The sequence below is a fragment of the Populus alba genome, chromosome 15, assembly GCF_005239225.2.
Source record: "Populus alba chromosome 15, ASM523922v2, whole genome shotgun sequence".
Classification (NCBI taxonomy): domain Eukaryota; kingdom Viridiplantae; phylum Streptophyta; class Magnoliopsida; order Malpighiales; family Salicaceae; genus Populus; species Populus alba.
Genome location: NC_133298.1, coordinates 15,638,119 through 15,662,027, shown reverse-complemented (window position 1 = coordinate 15,662,027; position 23,909 = coordinate 15,638,119). Strand labels below are relative to the sequence as shown.

The window sequence follows — 23,909 nt, the reverse complement described above, 5'->3', positions numbered from 1 at the left end:
ATTGAAAATCAAGAATAAACATGTTATTTTTTATTTCATAAATATCATCCTTGTTTTATAAAAAAAACAACTAACAAGAGTTGTCTATTAAAAATTGTCATGACGTTACAGTGTTTCATAAAAATTTAATTTTTCTATTAAAAATTATTTTTTATATGTTTTGATGTGATGCGCTGATCTAAAAATTAATTTTAAAAAATATAAAAAATATCATTTTAATACATTTCAGTATGAAAAATACTTTAAAAAACAATTATAATTATACTCCCAAACATGCCAGTAATAAATTTTATTAAGACTAGACAATTTTTATGACAGTATGACTACTTCATATAAAATCTTAAAACAATATATTTATAATTATAATTATAATTATGGTGTTTTCAATTTCAAGAGATGATGGGATAAATTTTAGAATGCATACAAGTACAAGTAAGTAAACAACAGTTCATTATAGCAATTTTCTTCGAGATCACTCGTTCATCCTCATTTGTTGCTTCCTTTCATTGACAATAAACAATGTGATGGCAAAGTCCTCCGTTTCGTAATTTCCCTTCACATCTGCCCGTCAGCTTTTGCCGTCTTATTGGGCCCGAGGTAATGCCAAGTGGGACTTTATTTCCGTTTGCTTGTATGAAATAACTTTTTCTTGTAAGTAATTTTCAAATAGGTTTATCCATTTCGTCATTGCTGTCGCCGTTATGTCACAACTGTCATCTCACCACTAATTTTTCCCCCCATCATTATTCTTATCTTACCACCACCTCCTTTACCATTATCATTATATCACCACTCTCCTCCTCCTCCTTAATTTGAAGCATAATAATAATAAAAGAAAAGCTTTTTAAACAAAAAAACAAACAGTACAAAAACAGTGTTTGAGATTACAATAAGAAACTACTTTTAAAAAAAATTAATTTTTTTAAATTAATATATTTTTAATACTTTCAAATCATTTTAATATATTAATATCAAAAATAATTTTTATAAAATAAAAAAATATTATTTTAATTTATTTTAAAATACAAATCACTTTTAAAAGCAATCCCTACTATATTTTTAAATACCATTTAAAAGCTTGGAGCAAGCTACTAGTTTGCTTGTGTTAAGTGTTTGTTTATTTTTGTATTTCAAAGTGTTTTTTTATAAAATTAATTTTATTTTACTTTTTATTTATTTTAAATTAATTTTTTTTATGTTTATATATATTTTAATATGTTTATATTAAAAATAATTTTTTGAAATAAAAAATTATTTTAAATAAAAAATTTAAGCGCTATGTGTATTGCACCTCCCGAGGCAGGCGGCACAAACACCAAAATCAATCATCATATCCCTTCATTCTATCAAAAACCTGCGTCACGTTTAATCAAATCTTACGCACATAAAGCCATAACGATAATGCTCCTTGTACCTATCCACTTGCATCTACTCTCCCTTTATATATTTTCTACTCTTGAGCTTACCCTTGAAACACTCTCATACACGTTAAAAACCGTACAGTAAAGAAGAGTCGCATTGCTAAAAAAACAGTCAGATCAATAATGGGACCTGCAACTTCTGAGAATCACCATGCACCGCCCGATATGAAGAAGTCTGGCTATGATGCTCCTGAAGGAGTTGAAATCAGGGGCAGATATGATGGAGAGTTTGCAGCGATCCTTACCAAGGATGCTTTGCAATTTGTTGCTGATTTGCAGAGAGAGTTTAGGAACCGCATCAAGTATGCAATGGAGTGTCGCCAGGAAGCCAGAAGGAGGTACAGTGAGGGGGCTCTACCAGGGTTTGATCCAGCTACAAGGTGCATAAGGGAGGAGGAGTGGACATGTGCACCTGTCCCTCCAGCTGTTGCCGATAGGAAGGTGGAGATTACAGGTCCAGTGGAGAGGAAAATGATCATCAATGCCCTCAATTCTGGAGCTAAAGTTTTCATGGTCAGTTTGGCAGTACTTCTACTTTATTCGTCGAAAGCCACTAGTTTCAAAACGTAATATCCATGAATGATTGAATGCATGATCATGTAGGAAGCTCCGAAATATATGAATTTTCAGCCAGAAATGAAAACTCACTCTGCAATTTGCAGATTTCTCCATTTTGAATGCATTAGGCAGAAGTAAAAGTCGCAAGCTGCAAATTCTTGCTAGCGATAAATCAGGACAACAAGAAGCAATATAAGAAAGAAAATATATGATTAATGTCCTTTAAACTTGTGCAATTTAAAATTCTGGTAAATTTTGGTAGGCTGACTTTGAAGATGCACTGTCACCAAGTTGGGAGAACCTTATGAGAGGACAAGTTAACCTGAAGGATGCTGTTGATGGGACTATTACCTTTCACGACAAGGTCAGGAACAGGGTTTATAAGCTGAATAACCAGACAGCCAAGTTGTTTGTCCGCCCACGAGGTTGGCATCTACCTGAGGCGCACATTCTCATTGATGGAGAACCTGCAACTGGTTGCCTTGTGGACTTTGGCCTTTACTTTTACCACAACTATGCAGCTTTCCGTCGGATTCAGGGTGCAGGGTTCGGGCCTTTCTTCTATCTCCCTAAGATGGAGAATTCAAGGTAATCTTTCATCTGAGATAATAGAGTAGCTAAATTGTCAAGCAATCATAACTTTAAAGTTTTTTCTGCAATTAATTTTGAGAATAAATTGAAAGATCTTTGGAAGTTCACAGAAAGGGATCAATTAATTCAGCAGATTGTTTCACCTTCGATTTCCCATCTTCAAGTACTCGCACCTCAATTATAGTCATCACTCATTGGAAGGTTCCCTTGTGGAATGTTCCTTTAGAACAACGATCGACGACGCTACTACATGTATTACCAATGGTCATGACATGATTTCATAATGAACTGAACACTGTTACATGATCTGCATTATTGGCAGGGAGGCTAAGATATGGAACTGTGTGTTTGAGAAAGCAGAGAAGGTGGCAGGAATTGAAAGGGGAAGCATCAGGGCCACTGTCCTGATCGAAACACTTCCAGCTGTCTTCCAAATGAATGAGATCCTCCACGAACTAAGGGATCACTCTGTTGGGTTGAACTGCGGAAGATGGGATTACATCTTCAGCTATGTCAAGACATTCCAGGCTCACCCAGATCGCCTGCTACCAGACAGGGTTCAAGTTGGCATGACTCAGCACTTCACGAAGAGTTACTCCGATCTCCTCATCTGGACATGCCATAGGCGTGGTGTGCACGCGATGGGGGGCATGGTACGTAGCACTCTGTTCTGTGCATCATACGGCATGCATCATCTTATTTTTAAAAATTTGGAAATTTTTACATCCATGTTTTATCTCTCAAATATCAAACAGGCAGCTCAGATTCCTATCAAAGACGATCCAGAGGCGAATAAGGAAGCACTGGAACTCGTGCGAAAGGACAAGCTAAGAGAGGTTCGAGCAGGACATGATGGAACATGGGCAGCCCACCCTGGACTTATCCCAGCTTGTATGGAAGTCTTCTCAGACAACATGGGAAACACGCCAAACCAGATCCAATCCATGAAGCGCGAAGATGCATCAACCATAACAGAGGAAGACCTCTTACAGAGGCCAAGAGGGTCCCGTTCATTGGAAGGTCTTCGCCTAAACACCCGTGTAGGAATCCAGTACCTAGCAGCATGGCTAACTGGAACTGGCTCCGTCCCTCTTTACAACCTCATGGAAGATGCCGCCACCGCAGAAATCAGCAGAGTTCAGAACTGGCAATGGCTTAAATATGGGGTGGAACTTGACGGAGATGGCCTTGGAGTGAGAGTTAGCAATGATCTGTTCGGGAAAGTGGTGGAGGAGGAGATGGCTAGGATTGAAAGGGAGGTCGGGAAAGAGAAGTTCAAGAGGGGAAGGTACAAGGAGGCCTGCAAGATTTTCGCAAGGCAATGCACAGCACCTACACTAGATGATTTTCTTACCCTGAATGCTTATGAAAATATCGTCATCCATCACCCTATGGGATCATCACCCCGCCTCTAAGTCAAGAGTTTCATCGCTTGTTTTTAATTTCCAGGGATTGATGTGTGCCCTCCTGTTCTACTCTACTACTACAAGTCTACAACTTGAATAAAATCTTTTCTACCTGTTTGAACTTAAGTTCCACCCTTTACTTGCACTTATTTTAGTTTTTTTATGTCTTCATGATCACTAGCATTTTCTAAGATGATTCTTAAAGAAAAACGTCATTTCCGTGAAAATAATATAGAAATTCTACTAGTTTATCCAAGCGCTTCCGCCGGGGGTTCAACATAAAGTTTTTGAAATGGAAGAAAATATACTTAAATAGAGTATTATTATTAAATTTCTTATAATAGTTTAAATTTCAAAATTTTGTATCCATACTGAATTAATAATTGCAATAAAATCTTCCAATGGGACAAGAAAAAAATATATATAAAAAAATGCTAAAAAATCTCAATCTAAATCTTTCAAATTTAAAATCAGAGTTATAGACTCCACTTAGTCAATTTTAATTTTTATATTTTATTATACGATAGTAAATACAAAGGTTACCTATCAACCCGATACAAAAAAATAAAATTAATTAAAAATCTTAATTTAAATGATGAACCTAAAGAAAAATTAATATTTAAAACCCCCTAAAAAAACAAAAATGGCTAAGAAAAAAAAAAGCTCGATTGCATTGGCCTAGGCTTAACTTAAAAAGATAGACGTGTGGACTCAAGGGAGGCCTGCATGCCTGATCCATATTGATTTTCTTTTCTGCCCCTCCTTTTTCAAATTAAAAAAACAAACGCAAATAATAAGTTATCTGTGTTTCTTTAAAATCATATAACACACTAAATCAAACTCGCAACTTTATAGGTGCCCTCGTGTGCTTTAACCAACTAAGTTAAGGCATCACTTTGTTCTACAACGCTTAAAATAATATATTAACTTCTTCTTCTTCTTTTTATTTTTTTTAGTTGAGGAAAAAATATAATACCCCAAAATCTTAACTTGCAATTTTACATTACTTCCACGCATTAACTACTCAGCTATGAAACTAAGATTATAATCAAATGATTAAAAAATAAATTAATTTGATTGATTGTTTACACCAGCAGTTGAATCATCTCTTTTTAACTTTTTCTTAGTTGTTATTATAAAGTATAATAAAATAATTTACAATTAGGAATAGGGAAAGTTTTGAGTTTGTAGGTGCTTTGTTTCTTGAAAAGTGGTTTTCAAGAAATTATTTTCTAAACTTTCCTGTATTTTTTTGTCATTGAAAAGTTAGTTAATGAAAAACACTTTCCTGTCAAATAAAAATTTATCTAAATTTCTATAATTTTCTTTTATTTTTTACAGAAAATTCTTTTTAGAAATATCATATTATTTATTGATTATATTAAATTTAGTTCTTAAATTTTTAATTGCTATATATTTTGTTTGATTTTTTTTTCAATGATTAAATGACACTAAGCTTATAATCAAATGATTAAAAAATAAATTAATTTGATTGACTGTTTACACGAACAGTTGAACCAACTCTTTTTAACTTTTTTTTTTTTAGTTTGTTAGTATAAAGTATAATAAAATAAAACATAACTAGGAATAAGGGAAAGTTTTGAGTTTATAGATCAGTTGAAATTTCGAAGGCAAAAGTTTTATGTTTCTTTAGGCTTTGCAGGTAAATTATGGAAAAGGCCCCAAACGGAGTGCTTGATAGCAAGTAGTTTGGGCTTGAACTATTTAAAAACGCTTCACACCATAGTTGCTTGATTCGCCCCGCCCCTAACTGAATAACCCTAATAGGTCGGTTCGATCCCTCGTTCTAGCTAGAAATCTTATTGAAAAATGTTAGGGCTTGCCTCTAGCAATTGTGGCTTTGGCTGGCCTTATGTTTACCAATAAGTTAATAATTCGAGTTATATTAATTAATAATATTACAATAACTCTAATTATAAAATTGGAATTGATTTGACGAGGTGACTTGATGTCTAGATTAATTTGAGTTTAAATTTTTTTTTGAAAAAATTGATTTGACTTGACCTAATCAAAAACCCGGATCAACCCGAGATAAAAATACTAGTAAAAAACCCATTGACTTTTTTAAAAAAAATCTTGGTCAAAATAAGGTTGTTTTTATTTTTATTTTGGGGTCACCCAGGATGACCTTCCCTCTCAATCCATGACTCGAACCTTATCTTGAGTTGGCTTCCGAGTCAGATTTTAAAACTATAATAATAATCATTTTTATCAACATGTTGATTCGGGTAAAATAACTTTTATTCTTATATTGACTCAGGTTCACTTTTCTTATCCATGACTCGGGCCTTACCCCGAGTTGACTTCCAAATCATATTTTTAAACTATGATTATAATTATTTTTATTTTATATTCTCCTGGGTCAACTCGAATTTACCATTCCAACACGTGACACAAGTCTTACCCCGAGTCGACTTTTGATTTGAATTTTAAAATTATGATAATAACAATTTTTTTCCTTGTATTAAATTGGATCAACAGTCAACCTCCCTCGTGACTTGAGTTTTATCCCAGATCGACCCTCGAATCGAGTTTTAAAATTCTAATAATAACAATTTTTATTTTTATGTTGGCTAGCTGGGTCAACCCAACTAATGACTTTGGTCTAGACTAGTAATCCACACTTTACCTCGGATTAAACCCATGGGTTAAATTTTAAAATTATGAAAATAATTATTTTTATCTTTATATTTTTTAGCTGGATAATTTTAGAATTATAACTTTTTTACATTGACAATTTAAAAATAAAAAATTAAAATTATTATCTATAAAAACATGTCCTATCTACATCTCATATTTTAAAAATATAAAAATACACTTTAAAATAATCATAATTAAATTTATACATATGTCTTTGTCTCTTTCTCTTCAACAAAATACTTTTCTATTTCCAATGTTTTTGTTTTTGTTATTTCGGGACTGATTGCAATTTTTAAAGTCAAGTACAAGAGACTAACTTTGAAAAAAGTAATAAAATAAGCCAATCAATTATTTGATGACATGTGTTCTTGTAAATACTTATTCCATGCGTAACCAGTGATTGCAATGACTACTACAAGTTTATGGGTCTAATATATCTGAAGGACTTGTTTTTTTGGCACATAAAAAATTCCAATCTTCAACGTTCCTTTTCTTTATTTCTTGTTTGTTCGCTAAAAATAATTTTTTTTTAAAGTGAATTATTTTTTAATATTTAATAGTGTAATGAAAAATAAGTTGGAAAACACTTTTCAATATTTGGTTATGTCATGAAAAATGAACTAGAAAATAACTTATTAAAGTTTTATTTTTCTCAAATTTATTAAAATAATGAGGAATAAATCTTACAAATTAAAAAGTTGAATGAGAATGAAATTGAAAAAAAAATATAATTTGATAAATTATCTCAAATAAAATAAATAATAATCAAAATAACCGAGATCAAATTTAAAACATAAAAATGAAAGATGAAAGATGAAGAAGTTAAAATAATAATAATTAACATTTCATGAATTATTTCAAATAAAATAAGTAACAATTAAAAGAATGAGGACCAAATTTAATAAATAAAAAATTTCAATAAAAAATAATAAAGAAAAAACAAATAATAATTATAAAAATAAGAACCGCAATTAATATAAAAATTAAATTTTAAGAGATAAAATTAAAAAATATATATTAAAAACAAAATATATATAACAATCAAAAGTTTGAGAACCAAATTTGATATAATCAGCAAATAATATGATATTTTTATATTTTTTATAATTTTCAAAAAATATTTTCCGTCTAAATTTTTTAAGAAAATATTTTTTCGTAAAATTTTTCTTTAGCTAGAAATTATTTTTCGTTGATAAATCTTTTTAATAATAAATAAATATATAAAAATTTTAAAAATAATTTTTTAAAAAACAAACATACCATTAATAGCCACCCTAATTTCTAAGCAAAGACAGCGCCCATCCTTCCCATTTATATAAAACTGGATTCTTTCCCTTGATTTTATTATAACCTACCCAGGGCTAGCTTGAGAGGAGATGCGTTAAGGGGTCCAATTCTGACGTAAGTCTTACTCATTATGGCATACAGATAAGAAGATATTCCAAGGTAGTTAAATTCCTCTTTTTTTGCCCTAAAAGCGCTGTTCTTGTCTTCTGTAATCCTTTCTTGGATTTCCCTAAAACCTAACCTAGATTTGTTAGGGTTAGCAGGTTTACTGTGTAGTCCTGGCCGGCATCAACACGTGGCATAAAGCCAGCATTAGTTTACGAGCGAAGCTAGAATTAAACTATTTAAAGCATTGAGAATGGGGCCTGACGTTGAAAATATTCGAATAGTGTTTGATTTGTTCTAATTCCATTGGATGCACATGCTCCTGTAAGGGAGGGAGGTCCAACCTTGGAGCTCAATTTAGGTAGAAAAAATTAATATAATAAACTAAAGTGTGTTTTTTTGTGTTTAGCTCTCTTAATTAACAAGGGATTGGCAGACATGTCACATAATCGATGTCTTTATCCCATAGATAGAATGCAACTTTTGCCTAAATATGTGATTCATATTTTTTAAACACTTAAATAACTTCTACTGGAAGAAGGGAGTGATAGTTGTTACTCTAGATGTCTTTACCTAAAAAGATGAATGTCATCCTCTAATAAAATCAATTTTGCAAACGATTCTAATTTGACATGTGGCGAACATAAATTTAATGGTTTTATAAAATACATCAAAGTCTCTTGAGTAGAACGGATTTAGGTTATTGTCTAAACTCAACTATCCTGTGATCTAGATGGTGTATGAACCCAGCAAAGAAAGGGTCCAGGAATATACCTAGATCAAAGTTTGTTAGGTGTTGGACACGCATCTCAGCATACAAAAAGAGATTGATATTTTTTATAATTGATATATTGAACATGTTGACTAGCACTCTAGGTAATGGGCGCAATTTTGAAAGGACCTACACACAGGTTTCTTAATATTTTATATTGATTCAATATATATTATTTTAAATAAAATACAACTTAAAAATATCTCATTAATTTACAGAGATGAAATGATTCTCCGACTCCTTAAAAAACAAAACTCATATATTATTTATACCTCATGAATCCATCAAGTTCAAGGTCCATAACCTTCATTCTATACTGTATATATATTTTATAGTTTATATTTTTAAAATATTATTGTATTATTTTTCATTGTAAAAATACTTAAACATATAAGAGTTTTTTATCCATCATAAAAAAAAAAAAACTTTTTACAGCTGCTAACTACTAACTACCCCGACTTATAAAATACTTACCACCTTAGCTTATAAAACATTACCTATTAACCATCTTAATTAACCTACCAATCACCGAGCAGCAGCAACGGTTATCATCTACCTCGACTTGCTAATTACCCGCAATCTTTCACTTCCCGCGTCAAGTTACCAGCCACGTTCGGCAAATATGTCAATGTACGTGAAGCCCTTGTCATGGTTCAAATGGAAATCACATCGATGATGCGATGCCTTGCTCAAATAAGCGATTACGTGATTTACGGCTCTTAATCAATCTGAGAAGAACCAAATATCCTCCACATATAAATGTCCATTTTGAAAAATATGACTAAAATGAGAGCTCCCATACGTTGTGAGTTGCTTGTCATGCACGCAGTATATGGACCTGCTGGCAAGAAAACAATAAACAACGACAAGTCGTTGTCACTGCGTGGTGTAGTGAACGGGGGCATTGAAATTCCTCGTCAGCAATGGAAGGGAGCATTTTAATTTGTATCTGCACATACACAGAATAACTCGAATGTTGATCTCGACGTCGTCCTATCCTCTTGGAAAAAATCAATTTAATAAGCCAGCTCTAAAGTTGATGCATGACCAAATTCATCGAATAGTTCGATCTTGCTCTTAGCCTGCCACGTGCATGGTAGAGACTCTACACGTCAATGTTTGTTCATGTTTTAAGCGAATTAACGTACGTATAGATAAAACTACGTGCCCCCATCCTTCTCAATGCAAGATATTTTCTTCGCCAGGATTGCTGAAGTGATACCCGTACCAATAGACCTAATATTAGTTGGAATATATATATCTTCATTTTTATTTCATTGACTTATTTGCCTCTATATATATATATATATATATATATAAAGAGAGAAGGAGTTCTTTTTATGAAGAAGGGGGGAAGGAGGGGGAAAGAAACCTAGATATTATTCAACTTACAGAGGAAAACACTGTGCTCGCATAATGGAGACTTGCGGCCTGAATTAATACCCATTGATTCTTTGCTTTGCGAATAAAAGAAAAGGCGAAGGGCTCTCATGCATTTCTCCTGGCTTTGGCCGTGGCTTGCCCTTTATAAAAGGCAACCTAAATCTATTGGCAGAAATTCTGAGAGAAGAGACGCATAGAGATGATCTTGTCTGCCTGAAATCTTGTGAGGTCACTTTCACTTTAATAAGATGCCACTAGGAGAATTAGTCAATCAAATCCCATTTTTCAATGACTATTAGGTAATCATGGAACCATGCTCTCCTTGAAAATTTAAAAAACCCAACACAGGGGCCTCTCCGTGAGTAGAAAGAAAACATGCTTCTCTCTGTTAATTTATAATTATTTATCTAAATCAATCATTTACTTAGTTCAAGATTTTAAATTAAGACGATTTTATTAGATAAAAAAAATTATTTTTGAACCGTTCATTTCAAAGTAATCATGGAAATAAAATTAATGCTTGTAACGTAACATCTGTTATTTTTAATTTCTGCCATGCATGGTTCCTCACACCAAAATACAAACAATAACATTACAGTTTGTTTAGTCTGGTTATAATTATTTTTTAAAGTGGTTTTTATTTAAAAATATATTAAAATAATATATATTTTTTATTTTTAAAAAATTATTTTTGATATCAACGTATTAAAATGATTTGAAAATATTAAAATATATTAATTTAAAGAAAAAAAATAAAAATTTTTTATTTTTATTAAAAATAGTTTTAAAATATAAAAACAAATAAAACAACAAGAGATTTTGACAGAGACCTAGCAAGAGAGCAATATAATGTTATTTAATTATATTAATTAATTCTAAAATCAAATACAAACTCTAATTTATTTAATTTTTACCAAATTATGTTATTTGTAGCACCAATTGTATCAATTTATGCTCAATCTTTCTTAATTCAATCAAATTATAATATATCAAACTCAACATAAATAATAATCAAATCAAAACTAAAATAAAATAAAATAATCATAAATTAACGACTAACCCAGAAAATTAAAAGTAAAATAGAGTGTTTATCTTGATTAAAAGGGTTTATATATGAGAAAGAATTGGTGGTCGTGCCAGCAATCTTCTGGTCAACGGTTTTTATAAATTTGCGGTGGGACTCCTATCTCTTTTTTGCATGTAATGGTTTTCTTTTCTTTTTTTCTTGTTTTTTTCAGACTTGGATCCTTGCATCTATCGAAGCGCCTGCCCCAACCACCCTTTCCATTGGACGTCCAGGTTATTTGGTACCGTGGTTTAATTTTTTTTAAAGATATATTTTTTTATTTTTTAGTTTTCAATTAGATTTTTTTATTGTTTTTTATATGATTATATTAAGAATAAAAATATTATTTTAATATATTTTTTAAAATAAATATTTTAAAAAACAGAACTCCAGATTATTTAACACTATAGTCTAATTGTTTTTTCTTAAAATTTTTATTTTTAATTATTTTAATATATTAACAAGCTAGAATTATTTTAAAAAATAATATGTTTCAAACTCTAAAATTTATGTAGTGTTTGGCATTATGGTCAGAAAGTGTTTTAAAAAAAAATTAATTTTTTTTACCTTAAATTAATATATTTTTGATATTTTTAAATTATTTTAATATATTAATATCAAATATTATTTTAATATATTTTAAAACAAAAAACCAATTTAAAACATAACAAATATCCACTCACTATCCTTTTACTCTTCACGAGCATTCGTAATTGTTCCGGCAGTTGAGGAAACAAACATAAATGTGTAATTTTTATTAATTTTAATAAATTAATATAAATTTATTATTGAAATTCTGAATTATGCAAACCACGATTCCATAACAGATGCTTATTCAGTGGTTTGATGAGTGCATTGGATTGATTGGACAAGTGAATTTATTATCAGTTCGCCCATCAATGGAATTTGTATATCATGATCGAAATTTCGAGACTATTCCGCAATCATGCTACGTCGTTTTAAAGAAGGCATTTCAAAGTAAATGCTGTGATTATTGTCCTTCATCTGCATGGTGCATATGTCAGTGTTTGACGTAGTGGAAGCATATTCATGAATTTCATGTGTGCATGTTTCACAATTAGAGGCCCATGACCAAGGACCATTAACTCAAAAATAATCTATGAAAAGGAAAGGTACGTCTTTAAAAAAAAATTATTTTTAGAAAACTTAAAATTTTTTAATTTAAAATTAATTTTTTTATATTTAGAAATTTCTGTGCTATTATTAAAAATAATTTTTTAAAAATAATAAATATTATTTTTATATATTTCAGAGTAAAAATAAACAACCTCTACAACATATAGTTATTAAACCCGGACCGGCTCGGCAAACAACCAAAGACTCAGTCAACCTATGGCTGGACCAGTTCAGGTAGGGTAAAAGATCTGGGTAAGCAAAAATCCTGTAAAACCCAATTGATCCACCAAGTTGACATATGACCTGGTAAAAACCAGTTTTTTATTTCAAATATGTTTTTTTTTCTTGACTAGATATCCAATTTTTTTTATATCTTTTAGTTAGTTATTAATATTTTTTAAAGTTTATTGTATAAATACTAGAATAATGTTTTATTTTTTTTAATATGAGATTTGAAACTCTTTAATAAATATACTCTATATTCATAAGAAAAAAATTATTTTTTAATGTGAAATTTAAAGCATTTTATATATATATATATATCCTATATATTCATAAAAAAAAATTAAAATTTTATTATTTATATTTCGCCTATGATCATAGAACTATGTAACCTAAAACCTGTCTCCTTCACCGGATCAACTTCGATATCAGATGTAATTACTAGGTTTCAAACGTCTAAAAATAAAACGACAATGCGCCTATGATCATAGAACATGCAGCGGGGAGGAGGGAATGATTATCCGTCGGGAGAGCGCTGATGTTGACCTTCGATCTGCAATGCTCCATATTTCACAGCCCAATCATTCCATGAGAATGGAGCTTTCATATTTCGAAACGTAGCAACCAGCCACTATCAATAATACAATCCGCGGCAGATTCAGAAACACTGGCTCAGCCTCTGCCACCCAACGTTGCAATCACTCATTACATTTCTTTTCACAAATCTATACCGTACGATTTGGTGATGTCAATTAATGTACGTTCGATAGGTGGACCCTCTTAATCATGTGTTGGACCGCGATCAGACGGCTACAATTGTTCCAGTAATATTTCCAGGGGTCCACAAGAAATTTGCAATCAAGAACAGTCTGTCTCCTTGACCCGTCAGATAACAAAGATGGTGTGAGGTTAAGGAAGCAGGGCCGACTTAATGTGAACAGTAGTAGCTCAAGAAAAAAAACTATAAAAGAATTTTACTTCTATTTACTTATTCGGAAATGATTGAATGTCCCTGTGGCATTGTCATGGTAGCACGTGGGTAGATTTGAGAGGGCCACGTGGATGAAAAAAAGTTTAATAGAGTCCCTCGTCGTATGTGTAATTAAGCCACTTTAAATTTGGGTCTAATTTTATTAATTCGGTGGCGCATTTTGAAAGTTGATATCAAAGTATACGATGTTATTTAAAAATATTTTAAAAATTTTAATTTTTTTATTTGAAATTAATATTTTTAATATTTATAGATTATTTTGATATGTTGATATTAAAAAATAAAAAAATATTATTTTGATATATTTTTAAATAATAAATATTTTAAAAAATAAATATTACCACACTATTAAAAACATTTATATAAATTAATGAGAAATTAAAATATCATGACAGGAAAAGCTAAGAAATTCTAGTTTAAACCATTGCTTCCGACCTTTAAGAAAGAAATATTAAATATATTGCATTGAAATAAAACAATATATAGTTTTGTTTATACACATTGCGAATCTCTAAGAATGCTTATTAATTTGATAAATCGATTACCTTTTCTTTTAAGACTGCGAGAGATTTATAAGGAAATTACAAATATTAAAACTCGTATCTCATATATGATGAAAGTACGAAGACCGATAGATTTGTGCAAGTATTGAGTGATTATAATGATGTTGCTGTGTTTAAAAATGGATTGGGAACTTGTAATTTAAATTGATAGGAAAAATAAAGTCAAGGAGGATAGAATTGTGAAAAAAATTATTTTATACAAAATAAATAACAAATAAAAAAATGTGAACTAAATTTGAAAGATTGAAAAAAATTAGAGGGGGTAAAATTAAAAAATAAAATTTATAAACTATCAAAAAGACATTCCAAATATGTATTGAATTGAAAAAACAAACATCAATTTTAAAAAATTAGCCAAAGAAAATTCAACAAAGCACGATAGATAAAAAGACCCAAGACAACTTGGGTTATTTAAAAAAACAATATAGAACCTAGTTTCAATTAAATAAATATTAAATGATGAAATTAAAAAAACATTAGTTTAAACATGGAAAAAAATCAAGGTAAGCTTGGACAGAACTTCTAAATTTATGATAATTTTCAAAACTTGAAGCTCGTGTGATTTCTAAATTTAGCCTCAATTAAGAAGATTAATCCCCAACTATTTTAATGTTTAATGATGAAATTGAAAAAAAAAATATCAATTTAAAAAAAAAATCAAAGTAAAAAAATAAAAATAAAAAGATTGAAGATCAAATTTGATAGAAAAAATAAGATTAAGGAGGATGCAATCATGAAAAAAATTAAAAATGATCTTAGACAAAACAAATAGCAATTCAAAGAATAGGTATCAAAATTGAAAGTTAAAAAAATCTGAACGGGGTAAAATTAAAAAACAAATTATCAAAGTAAAATAAAACAATTAAAATAATGAAAATTAAATATGATAAGAAAAAAAAAACAAAGAATGATGAAATTGTAAAAAAATAAAAATTAAAAATGATGTCAACAAAAAAAAATATAAGAAAAAAAAATAGAGACCAAATTTAAAATATTATAAACGTAGAATGGGGTGAAATTGAAAAACAAAATATAAATTATTGAAAATAAAAAAATAAAAAGACAATGACCAAGTGTTAAGGAGATAAAATCAAAGGGTTGGTCTAAATTTTTGAAGGTGCTAGCGTGGAATTCAAGGCATAGAGAAAGAAAAAAGAAAAAAATAGCCCACAATGCCAAAGCAGAGATGTATGCAATGCACACATCGCCCTATCACGAAGAGATTGTTGAGACCTTTCAAACACTATAATAGAAAGTGGTGTTCGATAATCATACAGCTTAAAACACGTTGGTTGAAGGGCTCAGTGGCACTACTCTATTGGTCTGGGCACGGCATGCACTTTTAACTTTATTCTTATATTATAATTAATAAATTCTTAAATATAAAAAATGTCCCCAAGTCTCCTTTATATTAACCAAAAAACCAAGATAAAATGACTAGAAAAACAATTTACATAAGAAAAGACTAATTCTACGGTGCCAACAAAAAATGAAGAGACTAACATGCACCTATATAATTTGAAAAAAAAAACAATTATATTGAAAAGATAATCTTACTATCAATTCCTAGTTCAAAAGTTTTATAAGTTAATCAATAATTTTATTATCACGCTATTATAATAAATATAATTTTAATTTTTAATGAATGATGATTTCCTTAACCGATTTATTGTTTTTTTTAGCAAGGTGGGCAAAATCCACTTTCTTCAAGCACCACCGGGGTTTTTTATATAAATATTAAGATAGTATTTGAAATTATAATAGAAGTTATTTTTTAAATTATTTTTTATTTGATATTGTATTAAAATAATATATATTTTTATTATTTTTAATAACAAGATATCAAAAAAAAATTAAAATTAAAAAAAATTAATTTAAAAATAAAATAACATCACGATTTAACTGAAAAAAATAAACACAAAAAAGTATACTCCCAGGGCTAATGTAAACCAAAAAGCATAATAAAAACCACGAAGGCTGAAGAGAGAAGAACCGGTCATTTTCCATTTCACCAATTAGAGAGACAAGAACAAGAATCGCCTCCCTCCCCCCCACCCTAAACACAGCCCAAAGCTCACGTCAACCTCTAACTCAAAAAGATCCTGGTCAACATCCGCCGTCCACGTGGTAAGATCTTCTCTACTATTTATAGAAACCTGTCTCTATTGTTCCATCCAAATTCCATTGGCTCACGTGTCCTCCTTCTCGAACTATCAGAAGAGGAAAATACTTTTTCCAAAAATATAAAATAAAAAATTATTAATAATGAAGCCCCCAAAACTGAAGCTTGCACATGCACAAAAGCCAAAAAACATACGTGCCCCTGTTTTAGCTTAGAACTCAACACTTCTCGCGATCTAATTGGTTGTTCAGGTAGGCCCAATGCCAAAGATCTTTTCATTTTAGTGGGTCCCAGGAAACCGCTACAAATGCCACGTTATGAACCCCAACCAATCCCCTTCCTGCGCTGTTAAACACAGTGCTATCACACGTGTCTTCACCTTAGTGCGTGTCATCCCTACAGTCCCTATAAAACACCACCACTACACCACCTTGGATTTAGTGCCTTCGTCTAAGAAAAACTAAAAGATAGAGGGAGGGAGAGAGAAAATACGGAGGTTTTTGAGTTCAGGAGAGATAGATGGATGGTAGAGGAGGGTGTTGTATTGCAAGATATGCAGGTGGTGGAGGAGCGTACGACACGTCCAAGGTGGACCGGATAATGTTAAGGTTCAGGCCAATAGCGCCTAAACCGTCCACTGCCCCGTCCTCCGCCGCTTTTGTTTCAGGTGGTGGATCGTCGCCAGAAATGAGTGATGCAAGTCCTAGGTCTGGTAGAGGAAAGAGAAAGTACAACAATACCAGTAATGGTAGTAATACCAAGAAGTGTAATAGTAGTGGCGGTAGTAATAGAAAGAAAAAGGTTTTAGGGGAAGAGAATAAGGTGGTGGTTGATTCTTTTGTAACTTTGCCTCTCTTGCCGGAAGCTCCTGGCCGGAAAGATTCCCCGGCGAAAGAACCTAAGTCTGAAGTAGGTTTGTGTTCCCTCACGCCAAAGCAAGTTAATAGTACGCCTACGTGGCTTAGTTTTGGTGGCAATGTGAAAGATCATGCTGGTGGTCATAATCAGTTGGTGGGCTTTGGCGTGCCGGCAGATCGGGCAGCTGTGATGCCGCGAGTGATGAATATAGTCGGTTCATGCGTGACACTTGAATGCGTGACCGACACGTGGGTGGATGTGGATGGTCTAGGGCGTACTGATAAGGAGAAGAGGGTTAGTCTGGAGAAGGACACGTGTCCGGGGTTTATATCTGACGGTTATGGGAGAGTTACGTGGACAAACGAGGCGTACAGGAAGATGGTGGGCCAAGGGGTGAGAGGAGATCATCAGGTGTTTGTGTGGTTGGCGATAAAGGAGAAGGCGCCGGTAACGGTGTCACTAGGAGGTCACCGGGCTTTCACGTGCAGGGTTAGGGTGCAATACCAGAAGTATAACACTAGTGAGGTTGACGGGAAGGAGAAGAGTTCGATCATTACGGTGCCGTGTGATGTGTGGAGAATGGATACTGGTGGCTTTGCATGGAGATTAGACGTCAAGGCTGCTCTCTGTCTGGGCCGCTAAACTAAAGAAGAGAAAGACAAGGAAACCAGGCCAGCAAAGCTGCTACCTTGTGATATGATATTATCAATATTTTATGACCTAAGCAGTAGTACTACTAGTATTGTTAATTACCCTAAACCGAGGCTTTAGCATGGACATGATGTTGGTGATGATCATAACCTTAAAATTGTGCATAGTTTTTGGTGGTCCAGCTGCTTCTCTGATGTTTGCTCTTTTTTAACTTTTTTACTGCTCCCTGATGGTCTCTTCTCTCCTTATCTCTATCTTCGTTTTCTTTGGGTGTTTTATGTTCACTCTTCAAGTCTAGATATTTGTTGATGAGAAACATTCTGGAAAGTAAAGCATCCTGCAATCATATTATTTAGTAAATCGACTCTTTAATTATTCGCTATGTGTATTTTTATGTGCTGTGTTTTGTACTTTCTTTAATTTGTTGTGTACGTTTGTTGTGTAAGAGTTTAGCCGGAGAGAGATCGTGTAGATGAGGGTGGGGTGGGGTGTTCTTTGTCGCGAGAGGGAGGGCACGAGCTGGGACAGGTGGTTACAGATAGGGTGCCGTGCACGTATACGGGGTCGTTTTATCGTCCACGAGAGGCTACAACTTTCTGTCTCGGTTGCGTATGCTCTTTCTGAATGATGTATGCTGCAGCAGGTAGCTAAGTAAGCAATATGTGTGTGCAGGCCAGCAGTGGCTTTTGGAATTTTATATGGGCAAGCAAGCTTATCAAGAAGTGCTCTCCGATCCTATCTATGTAGGTGCCTTGCCTTGACCACGAGGCTGTATATGTTGCTTTAGGAATATTTTATTTTATTAAATTTATTTTTATATTATAAAATAAAGAAATATTTTTTTATTGAATTATAAAAGTGTAAATTTTACAAGTACTGAATATATTGTAGTTTATTGAACTTGATAATTGGTTGTATGATTAATATACTAATTATATTTGTTGGTGGATTAAGTACATAGAATAATGTCGGTAGTAATTAATGTAGTAAATTCACACATTTATAATAATAATAATAATACTGAACTCATCTTTAACCGTCTATTAACAACAGCATCATATCTAACTGTTGAGATTGAGAATAACGGTCTCGGCAAAAACGATGTATAGTCAATTTAAAATCTTATGATAATTTAATAATAAAAAAATGAGATTCAAGATCTCATAATTAAAAAAGAATTAAAAAAGTTATCAAGGATACACCAAACTTGACGAGAAAATTCTATCTACACTTTTAAAGATCATATAAAAATAATAGTAGTTGTTTTTTTTATTTTGAAATAAATTAAAATAATATATTTTTTATTTTTGAAAATTTATTTTTGATATTGATATATTAAAAAAAATAAACATTTAAAAAAAATCAAAACTTTTCAAAAACCTTTTTTTACCGCAAAAACAAAACAAAGTTATCAGTGGGCCTGGCCATGCTTGACACGTACTCAATACACGTTTCCAAGTGGTGTTACTGCTGCTTAGACGATTTATGGACCAGGCCTTGGCCCCTTCAAAGTCAGCTGGGTTTTGTTCAATTTGCTCTGTTAGTAATGTTATTATACTAGCACGTCCATGAAGGGAAAATACACTGCTACGAGTATGTTAGCGAAACTTTTTATAATTCTTAATTAATCATGATTGAAGCTCACACGAAGTACAATTGCATTTGAAAAATATTAATTTCACGCTAAAAAAAAGTAAATGTATTGCATTTTTATTATAAATTGTTAAATCACAAATTGACTTGATTTCTTTGTTTTTTTTCTTCAAATCCATAATATTCATAATTATCCATAAAAACAAGAATTCTATGTCAAAATATTTGATTTGATAAAAAAATACCTTCAAAAATTTGAAAATCATCACATGTTTTAAGAGAATTTTATTAACAAGTATCAAAATTTATTTATTTTTTTATAAAATCCTCCATCTAAAAATTTAAAAGCTTTCTATTTTGTGTGAAATGAAAAATAAATTATATAATAATACATAACACATGTCAATAAATTAAACTATTATATATATTTTTTAAATAGCATAATTTCATTTTTTATTACATGCCTATTTATGCACCACACAAATAAAAAAATAACCTTTTTAAATCAGTCACAACCTATATATAGTACCTTGTTGATATTTTATTTTTACTGTTAAAACTCTGAAAATACATAAAAATAGATCCACGTAAACCAATAATTAAAATATAAGAAATAATAAAATTACATCAAGATTTATCAAAACATTCTCATAATTGTTTTGTTGATGCCTATATTCTTAATTTATACACACCACATGTAACTAAAATCCAACAATAATCAAATTACATCAAAATTTTAAAAAATATTATATATGACCTTGGTTATTCTTGTTTTTGTAGGGAATTCTTGTTTGTTGTTTTATGCTATCTTTAACTCCTCTGATAAAAAGATATGTATATTTTAGACAAACTATATTGATATAAAATATAAATAATTTTTTTATTCATGTCTATATTTTTAATATTTATCTCGTATATATTGAAAATCAAGCCTTTAAAATAAAATAATTTGTGAAAGTTACAATGACAATGTAATCATGATAAATTTTAACGAAGCCTTAAGAAAAAACTAATTACATTTGCACGTTATATATGTAAGTTATATATAGATGATTTTATTTTAATTTTATTGTTAAATAATAATTTATTTATTTTAATTTTATTTGAATTAATGTTAACATTTTTATAAAGATTTTACCAATGCACTTACTATGCATGCCCCAAGAGCACCACTAAAAAAAAAAAAAAATGACCCGTGGGCTAACACAACACAATAGTAGCGCATGGGTATCGATCATGGCCATGTTGGCAAGATGGAGCATGTCACAACCGGAAGAAATCTGGGTTGATATGGCACGGGCCTGTGCACCTTGCCGGTCCAATAACCCCCTTTACCCTTCTACTTTTTTTTAAAAATAAAAATAAAAAAGAGAGAGAGAAGGACAGCAATCGTTTTGGACTACAAGATATCTATCAAAATTAAATTGTTAAATACTCGAACTCAACACACACACACACACACACATACATTAATCTTTTTCTACATCAATACATCAGAAATATTAAACACATTTAAAAAAAATAATTTAATATTTTTTAGTATGTTAAACCATAAAAACAAACACATTTTTGGCTTCGTTTTGATCCAAGTAGATTTTCTATGCAATTGCGATGACTCCTGTTTGAAATTATTAAATGCAATTGATTTTAGAGAAGTAAATTATTATTCAATCTCTATTTTTTTAATGAAATAGTTAGTCAATCCCTTCACTCTTTTTTTTTTTTAAGAAATAATAATATTGAATCCCATTATTTTCATATGTGATTGTAACCTGGTCTTTTTGTTGATTTTCCATCATAATTAAATTATTTTCTACGTAAACTATCATTCATTTATAATAAAAGAAATTCTATTTCTATCTACTATAGATATAGATATATTAAAAGTGAATTTAAAAAAGTAATTTAGATTTTTTTTAAAATAATAGTGAACTTAGTTAGGGGACTAACACAAAGACTAAATACAAAACCATGAAAAATATAGGGACTGAGTTCTAATTTCTTAATTTTAGAATGTATGTGCTATGGCTATATAATAGGTTACGACTGTTGCACTTAAATTATTTTGTAAATGCAACATAGTCCTTTTGTTGGTTTTTCTCACAGTTAAATCATTTTCTTGCCTAAAATATATTTTATTTGTAATGATAAAAATTAATTTTATATAATGCAAACAAAATTAAAATTATATTTAACAAATTTAATTAAATGTTTTTTTTATAAAAAATTAACAATCAACTTTGGTCAGGACACTAACATGTTATTTCTAAAACAATGGAAACGAATTAAAAAATTATATAAAAAAAATATCTAGTCTATTTACCTACTCTCTGCAAACGTATTTAAAAAAAAAAAAAAAAATTTATAGCCAGGCCAACGTCTTTTGTAGCAGCAGCACACTAAAAATTGCTGCGAGTTAGAAAATTTATACCTTCTGTTTAATTAAACATACGGAGGATTAAAAGTGCAGGTTAACATTAAAAAAAATATTAAAAATAATTAAAAATTAAGTTGAGAAATTAAGAGATAAATATATATTAATTTATATCGCAATGAGTGCTGTAAAATATTTTTATTTAATTACATGACAGTTATTTTTAAAGAAGAATAATAAGTAAAATTCCAATTAAAACAAAAGGATTTTTTAGTATAATTAATCTTTTCTTGAATTTGTTTTCTATGAAAAAATATAACTCTTTTGTTATATGTCCTTCATTCTATAAAAATAAAAGAGCCATAAAAAAAATATTTGGACAATTTGAAAGAAGGACAAGAAAGGCATCTCGAACTGAACTCTTTTATCTCATCAACATGCTTCCTTTTCTTCTTGCAATATTTTTTTTTACTAGAGACAAGCATCTAACTTTTATGTAAATGCATTAAAAATTAAAACAATATTATTGTAATATTTTTATTAATTCAGTTAATCTGTATTCACGAACCAATTGATTAGTTCCATAACTCCTATAAGCATAATTACACAAATTCATGCATCAAACGTACATTTATTGGTAAGCTGTCTAACGAATCCTTCATAGCTTAAGTCCATGGTGAATTCTGGAATTCGTTTCAGCAGTACATGAAATCACCCTCTTCAAGGGTTAAATGATGCGGCTACAACCATCTAGGGTGGTGGTTTAATATAAAACTTCGAACCAAGAGATTTGTTTTTCTCTGTGATTTAGGTTCAAGTCCTGTGGTTGCTCATATGATGGCCACTAAGGTTTACATGGTCGTTAATTTCAAAGCCCGTGGGATTAATTGAGGTGCGCGCAAGTTGACTCGAACACTCACATTAAACTAAAAAAAAAAAAAATGATGTCGGCTAGGTTGGTGATATAGATGCATGCATATTAGCGGTTGTTTTTATGTCTTTGTTTTTGAAAAAAATTAGTTAATTAAGTAATTTTTTATTTTAAATTAATATTTTAAATTATTTTAACATGTTGATATCAAAAATAATTTTTTTAAAATAAAAAATATTTTTTTAATAAAAAAAAACATTTTAAAAATAACTATAATTATATTCCCAATCACCCTTATATTATCAGGCATGTTGTATCGTTCATATAACCACTCGTATTAGCTGGAGCAGCAAACAATAGCACATTGTTGCTCGTAGCAGCATTGAATTAGAATATAAATCAATCTTCAACACAACAACTGAATTACATTGACGCAAATCCATTTTACATGATCTACGACTCTTTTTAATAACAAATCCATAACTATGATGCAATAATATTGAAGCTACTTACTTGTTTTTTAATTCAATTTTTCATATCAGAACTAAATATATTAAAATTCATTTTTCACTATGGGTCAAGTTTGTTGAGATTTTTAAAATGTTTTTAAAAATAGATGTGTATCAGAAGAACACAATGGAGCAGCCTACCACTTTTACCTTTTTCCCACATGAACAAAACTGTGTCCAACCTTCTCTCGTGTCATTAAATCTCAACAATTAATAGTAAAGATAATGATTGTTTTTTTAAATTTAAAAATATGTTAAAATAATATATATTTTTTTAAAATTTATTTTTGATATCAACACATCAAAATAATAAAAAAAACATAAAAAATTAATTTTAAACAAATAAAAAGTCCCAATTTTTTTAAAAAATAGGCTACCAACTGCAGCAACAAGCAGTCACTAAGAAGCAAATAAAGGAGGACTGCTGTAAATTGTAATGGAAAACTTCAAACTTTCAGTACAATTGCGAGAAAAAGGACATAAAACAAGAGTAATTATTTATTTATTAAACGTGATTCCTTGTTTTTTAATTTAATTTATCATAACAGAACTGGATGTATTAAAATTGATTTTTCACTATGGGTCAAGTTTTAGTTAAAAAAACTTCACATCTCCTTCTTAATCACAAAGGATCAACTTGCAAATTTATTAACCAAGCCATTGTCAGCCATTTATCTTCAGCTATGGCGGGGCAACCTTTATGTTCAAAACCAATGTTGGAGATAAATTCCAAAACTGAAACTACATGCTATACAGGGCTAATTGAAA

The 23,909-nt window shown here is 30.5% G+C and overlaps 2 protein-coding genes across 2 annotated transcripts; both read left to right on the top strand.

Moving 5' to 3' along the window:
* The first annotated feature begins 1,462 nt into the window (after nucleotides 1–1,462).
* Nucleotides 1,463–4,102, top strand: LOC118057601 (malate synthase, glyoxysomal). Its single transcript, XM_035070230.2, has 4 exons — nucleotides 1,463–1,934; nucleotides 2,242–2,567; nucleotides 2,893–3,223; nucleotides 3,326–4,102. The coding sequence occupies exons 1-4, from the start codon at nucleotides 1,545–1,547 to the stop codon at nucleotides 3,983–3,985; spliced, it is 1,707 nt and encodes a 568-aa protein (XP_034926121.1). The 5' UTR covers nucleotides 1,463–1,544; the 3' UTR covers nucleotides 3,986–4,102.
* Nucleotides 4,103–16,719: 12,617 nt separating this feature from the next.
* Nucleotides 16,720–18,169, top strand: LOC118057602 (uncharacterized). The gene has a single exon (XM_035070231.2). It carries the CDS (start codon nucleotides 16,805–16,807, stop codon nucleotides 17,783–17,785), a length of 981 nt encoding a protein of 326 aa, XP_034926122.1. The 5' UTR covers nucleotides 16,720–16,804; the 3' UTR covers nucleotides 17,786–18,169.
* The last annotated feature ends 5,740 nt before the right edge of the window (nucleotides 18,170–23,909 follow it).

Excerpts from the sequence above, each read along its gene's own strand:
- LOC118057601 (XM_035070230.2), top strand. The coding sequence starts at position 1,545 with ATGGGACCTGCAACTTCTGAGAATCACCATGCACCGCCCGATATGAAG. Across the intron at positions 1,935-2,241 it reads CTGGAGCTAAAGTTTTCATG|GCTGACTTTGAAGATGCACT; the intron begins GTCAGTTTGGCA and ends AAATTTTGGTAG. Across the intron at positions 3,224-3,325 it reads TGCACGCGATGGGGGGCATG|GCAGCTCAGATTCCTATCAA; the intron begins GTACGTAGCACT and ends AATATCAAACAG.
- LOC118057602 (XM_035070231.2), top strand. The coding sequence starts at position 16,805 with ATGGATGGTAGAGGAGGGTGTTGTATTGCAAGATATGCAGGTGGTGGA.